General features: G+C 35.8%; 1 protein-coding gene across 2 annotated transcripts in view; it reads left to right on the plus strand.

Annotated features, from left to right (window-relative positions):
- HMMR (hyaluronan mediated motility receptor) overlaps positions 1-6,190 on the plus strand; it is a 40,509-nt gene that overhangs the window by 2,077 nt on the left and 32,242 nt on the right. For both annotated transcript variants that reach the window (XM_040444118.1, XM_040444109.1), the window contains exons 2-3: positions 2,314-2,412; positions 2,878-2,957. In XM_040444118.1, the coding sequence (XP_040300052.1) occupies positions 2,314-2,412; positions 2,878-2,957 (179 nt within the window). The remainder of the gene's footprint in view (positions 1-2,313; positions 2,413-2,877; positions 2,958-6,190) is intronic.

A 6,190-nucleotide genomic window follows, 5' to 3' on the forward strand; every position in this document is an offset into this window, starting at 1 on the left:
GTTTCTAACTTCAACCAATTTTATCTAACTTGCAAGATGAATAAGTACATTATCTGATTTGGGAGATGGATAAGTGTATTAAAAGCCATTACAAAAGTGTCAAGTTCTTTGATAAGAACACTATTCACAGGCTGCTATGGAGGGAGGTTTCCAACCTGATTTGGGGATTCAGAGAAAACTGGAAGAGGCTGAGATCTGAAAGGTAACTGAGAGTTAGCCAGGCAAACTGGAAGGTGGGCTGTCCATTCGAGGTGGAAGAAATAGAAAATAAAGAGATCTGGAAGTTTGAAGCATTTATTTAATGTAATACATAAAATGTTTGGTTTGTTTACAAGTATTGACTGCCTGTGTTAGCTTCCGATTATTGTTGATCAGAATAGAAGTTGTGCCAGAAAGCTTGTGTTATCTCCCAGGATATCCCATCCCATTTGTCTAATGTCCCCTCTCCCCACATTTCTAGCAAGTCATATGTATCTGTGATGTCGTACATTTAAGCGTTAGTAAGGAAAAGACCCAGAGCATGAAAATAGCACATACTACAGTCTCACAAAGCCTGGATTTCAACCTAGTTCTTGAATCTAAATCCCCATAAGTATCAAATGGGATTTTTGCTCTTTAGGGAAGTTTTTGTTAAGTGCGATTTTAATTGTTCTCAACTCGCGTGATGCTGCTTAGTCACTGTACGCCATCTGATCTTTCGCTGGCCCATATCCCCTTTTGAGAGTGTAGACCTAATGATGAACCGGAATACAAGAATTCAACAGCATTTTATCTTCTGGCTGCTCTGACAAGTCTAGACCAGTGCTTCTCACACTTTGCCACAGAAACATTCCTAAAAGCAGAGAGCAGGGCATCTTGCTGGCTCACTTGGTAGAGCATGTGACTCTTGATCTCAGGGTTGTAAGTTCAAGCCCCAGCTTGGGCCTACAGCTTAAAAAAAAAACTTTTTTATGGGGCATCTGGGTGGCTTAGTCGGTTAAGCGTCAAACTCCTGGTTTCAGCTTGGGTCATGATCTCACAGTTGGTGAGTTTGAGCCCCACATCAGGTTCAGTGCTGACAACGTAGAGCTGCTTGGGATTCTCCCTCTCTCTCTGTCCCTGCCCCACTTGTTCATACTCTAAATAAATAAGGAAATAAACAAACATTTGTAGATAAAAAACAAAAGCGGGGAGCAAAGAATAGCCACACGTTCTGCATACACTCATCCCCACCTCCCCAAAAAGGGCAACAGTGCCGGCAGTTTTCTTTGAAGTCTCTTGTTACTTTAAAATATGATATGTTCTGCGCTGCTTCTGCTGATCCCTATTCCAAATGGGTGACGTAGGTGCTTTAAGATGTGCGACCCTTAAACTGATTTTAGGGAAACCGCTGTCAGCCTCCTGTTTACCCCAGGGTGTAAACAGTTGATGGAGTGTGAGAGATCTGAGCTAGCCAAGACTAATGTTTCTAAGTCTGCCTTTACCTTAGACGCCCCATTGAATTCTGTACTTCATTTTGAGACTCTTTCCTGATTGGAAATCTACTACCTCAACCCCTTATTGACCACATTTAGATCTAAAAGCTCCCAGTATTGGAATCTTTGTGTGAGTACATATAAAATGATCATTATTCATTTCTAGAATCTGATGGTAATTACCTGTGACTCTTTTTGGGTAGGGTTGATTCCAAATCTTTTTTTCTTACATTCAATCCTTAATAACAAAGCCGTGTTGCTTGTTCTTTCCTGATGTTTATTTCAAGACTGTCTTTGCTGTTTTGCTCAGTTGCCTGTGTTCCTTTGACTCATTGAAATAAAGATCATTTGGGAAGATAATGATGTTTTCTTCATAAAGAGGCCTGTTTTGTAATATCAAATTTTTACATTTGAAAAAACAAACTATTTTAAAGTTTAGGTTTTATTAACCTTGGATTGTGAATAACTTGTTCTGTGAGTGTTCCCCGAGACAAGCAAACATTTCTAATAAATTTTGACTTGATAAATGAAAAAAAAAAAAAAGTTTAGGTTTTATTGTTTTTGTTTTTGTTTTTTAATTTTTGAAAGCACATGAATGGGGGAGGGCACAGAGAGAGGGGAAGAGAGGATCTGAGGTGGACACTGTGCTTACAGCAACAAGTCTGATGCAGGGCTTTATGTGACCTGAGCTCAAGTCAGACGCTCAATCAACTGAGCCACCCAGGAACTCCTGAAAAAACAAACAATTTATTAATGGCATTTTAAATTTATATTACTCATTATACTATAACATATTTTTAACTTAAGATCATAAGTAGCATAAGATGAGACATTAATTAATGTTTTATGTTTCCTGTAGGTTGTGCACCATCTCCAGGTGCTTATGATGTTACAACTTCAGAAGTATTGAAAGGACCGGTATCTTTTCAGAAATCACAAAGATTTAAAAAACAGAAAGGTAACAGATTCCCAAATAACATAATGGTTATATGATCTCATAAGCTGTAAAATTATGAGTAACAGTATTTAAATTAAAAGATGCTATAGTATTTCTAAAAATGCAAAGCTACAGTTATATTTAAATTTTCTTATTTGATGAATTTACAAAAGAGTCAACTGCAGACTAATGCTTTAATCATTTCACTGTTGTGTAACCAGGAAAGTTAAGCAAGACACTCACATAGATACATAGTTTCCCTTTTGGTAATCACCTTAACTTTCCATCAGGGAATATTAGGAAAATCAGAAAAGTATTAGATGTGTAAACACTATTGTACAACTAATTATTTGGACATATACAGACAGAAAAAAATAACTTTAATACTACTTCACTAATTATAATAAGAAATTTGGAAATTGGGTTTTGTCTGTGTTTCAAACATGTAAGTGCCAGCTAAAATCTGTACAATTTATTTTATTTTAGAATCTCAACAAAATCTTAATATTGACAAAGATATTACCTTGCCTGCTTCAGCAAGAAAAGTTAAGACTTTGGGATTAAAGGTGAGGAACTCTGATATTCTAGCTGGTTTAGTACCTAAATCATGAAAACATTTCCAAAAGTTATTTTATTTGACTAGAATGGGTTAAGTGTATAAGGTTATAAGTAAATCTATAAATTAATAAAAATATTATCATTAGGACTCTAGCAAGATTTATGTTTACATCATTACTACATACATTGTTTAAATGTGTCTGGAGTTCAGAATTACAAGATGGTCTCCACTTCTCAGTCATTTCTCTATCTAGATAAATTTTATAACACCTAGTAAGCCTTTAAAAAGTATGCAATGCTTTGATATATTAGTTATCATTGTTTGAGTTGTTTTGGTTTTGTTTGCTTACTTGTGCAGAAGGTAAATATTGAAGAAAAAGGAAAAAAGTATTGTAATGCCTAAAAGAGATTTATCTGCTACTCAAAGACTGCCAAGGAGTGGTGGGACATTAAATTCTTAACTTCATGTTGCGGCTTGTGCAACAGCCTATTTATTATCACTGTTTCCATTAGTTTATAAAGCAAGTTGTACTTTCTTAAGGAGTTGCAAAGAGTGATTTGTTAAATGTGGAAAAGATTCAGAGTTGGGAAACCAAGGCTTAGACTTGTTCATTTATTTAGCGATTATCTAAGCTTCTTGTTTTATAGGGCTTCATTATCCAGTATGGAAGTGATTAGCCACATGTGGCTATCGAGCACTTCAAAGTGAACAGCTAAATTTTTGATACTATTTAATTTTAAGTAATATATAAAAAACTGATACTTGATTCTATTCTTGGAAAACTTAAATGTTTTTGGAACAACTTGGAATGTGCATCTACTTTTTCATCTGTACATTTTATGAAGTCTAAATATAGATGGCTATTTCTGATGAAACTTAAGCATCTGAATTGAGATATGCTGTAAGTGTAAAATACAAACCAAAGTTTATAGACCTAGTACAAAACATATAAAATATCTCACTAATAATTTCATACTAATGACATGTTGAAATAATACTTTTTTACATTTATGGTACAGTAAAATATATTTTAAAATTTTTTACTTTTTATTTAAAAGTACATATTTTTTTAATATTTATTTTTGAGAGAGACAGAGTCGGGGAGGGGCAGAGAGAGAGGGAGACACAGAAGCTGAAGCAGGCTCCAGGCTCTGAGCTGTCAGCACAGAGCCCAACGTGAGGCTCGAATTCATGAACTGTGAGATCATGACCTGAGCCAAAGTCAGACGATTAACCAACTAAGCCACCCAGGTACTCCTAAAATTTTTACTTTTTAAATTAACTACTAAAAAAATACATATGTGGTTTGTGATATATTTTTATTAGGCAGCACTAATACAGACAGTCTTTTCTTACACATTGATTCAAATAAATACACACACACACACACACACACACACACACTGGAATATTACTCAGCCATAAAAAAGAATAAAATCTTGCCATTTGCAATTACATAGATGGAGCTAGAGAATATAATGCTAAGCTAAATAAGTCAGAGAAAGACAGATACCATATGATTTCATTCATACATGGAATTTAAGAAACAAAAAAGAAAATGAGCAAAGGGAAAAAAAAACAATCCCAGAAACAGACTCTTAATTATAGAGATCAAACTGATGGTTACCAGAGAGGAAGTGGGGGGGTGGGGTGGGGATGGGTGAAAGAGGAGATGGGAATAAGGATGCACGGGTTCTGATTAGCACCAGGTGATGTATGGAAGTGTTGAATCACTATATTGTACACCTGAAACTAATAGAACACTGTATGTTAACTGTACTGGAATTAAATTTTTTAATAAAATAATATTTAAAAAGAAACTGATTTAAGTCTCTTGACTTGAGTTTCTTGAAGAAACACTTCTGATATTTTGAATTAATTATATAACTTTTAGAAAACTAAATTACATACAAGTTTGTGTAAAACCCCTAAATAATAGGCCTTCCTTGATAGAAAATTCAATCAGGTGGGAAATTAATAAATATGATAGTTATGTAGGCCCCTCCCTCCCCAACTTAGAAGTACATAAAACAGGTTGCATTCAATATATTTATCCATTTTCTTCCATTTAACATGGGAAAGATAGATACTCAGTTTAGGGCCATTGTATCAGAAAGGCTGTTGGATATAAAAGACATAGACCAAAATTATATGTCATATTTTGAATGAAGGCAATAATTAGGTTAAAACCAGTTTTTACTGGGGCGCCTGGGTGGCTCAGTAGGTTAAGCATCTGACTTCGGCTCAGGTCATGATCTCACGGTCCATGAGTTTGAGCCCTGCGTCAGGCTCTGTGCTGACAGCTCAGAGCCTGGAGCCTGCTTCAGATTCTGTGTCTCCCTCTCTCTGTGACCCTCCCCCGTTCATGCTCTGTCTCTCTCTGTCTCAAAAATAAAAGTTTTTACTGGTGCACCTGGGAGGCTCATTCGGTTAAGCATCCAATTCTCTGTGTTAGCTCGGATTACGATCTCGTGGTTTCACGATTTCGAGCCCCACTATGGTCTCCACACTGACAGTGCTGAGCCTGCTTGGGATTCTCTCTCTTCCTCTCTCTCTGCCCCTCCCTGGCTCATGCTCTCTGTGTCTCTCAAAAATAAATAAATAGACTTAAAAGTTTTTTTTAAATCATCTTATACCATTTTAATTTTTATTTCTCTGTGTGTGTGTGTGTGTATACACACACACACACACACATTTTTTTACTCTTTGCGTATCAGAGTTTAAGTTGATTTTTCTTTGTAAGATTGTTTTCTTTCTGGGATAGCATAATTAAATATTCAAAATGTATTGCTGTTTAACATTAGAAAGAAAGCGCTCAGTAGCTTTATTCGTAAAGCGCCACCTGTTCTTTTCCCTGGACTTATTAGGAAAAGCCTAATAATCTATGGGGGTGAAAACTTAAACCTGAAATATTTTAAGACTTAAAGAATCCACTCCTTCTTTTACCAGGTAAGTCTCCTACAAAATGTTTAATAGACACAGGAAAGTTTTAAAATAAAAATTAACTGTTTGGGAGGCAGCTCCCGTCTACTTGCTAGATGGGATGCTTTCTGATGCATGAATCAATTAATAAAATCAATTATATTTTCAAGAAAGAAGAAAAGGGCGCCTGGCTGGCCCAGTCAACAGAACATGTGACTGTTAATCTTGGGATTATGAGTTTGAGCTCCACTTTGGGGATAAAGTTAGAAAAGAAGGAAGGAAGGAAGGAAGGAAGGAAGGAAGGAAGGAAGGAAGGAA

Source organism: Herpailurus yagouaroundi, unplaced genomic scaffold (genome assembly GCF_014898765.1).
Source record: "Herpailurus yagouaroundi ecotype Mexico unplaced genomic scaffold, PumYag 29, whole genome shotgun sequence".
NCBI lineage: Eukaryota > Metazoa > Chordata > Mammalia > Carnivora > Felidae > Herpailurus > Herpailurus yagouaroundi.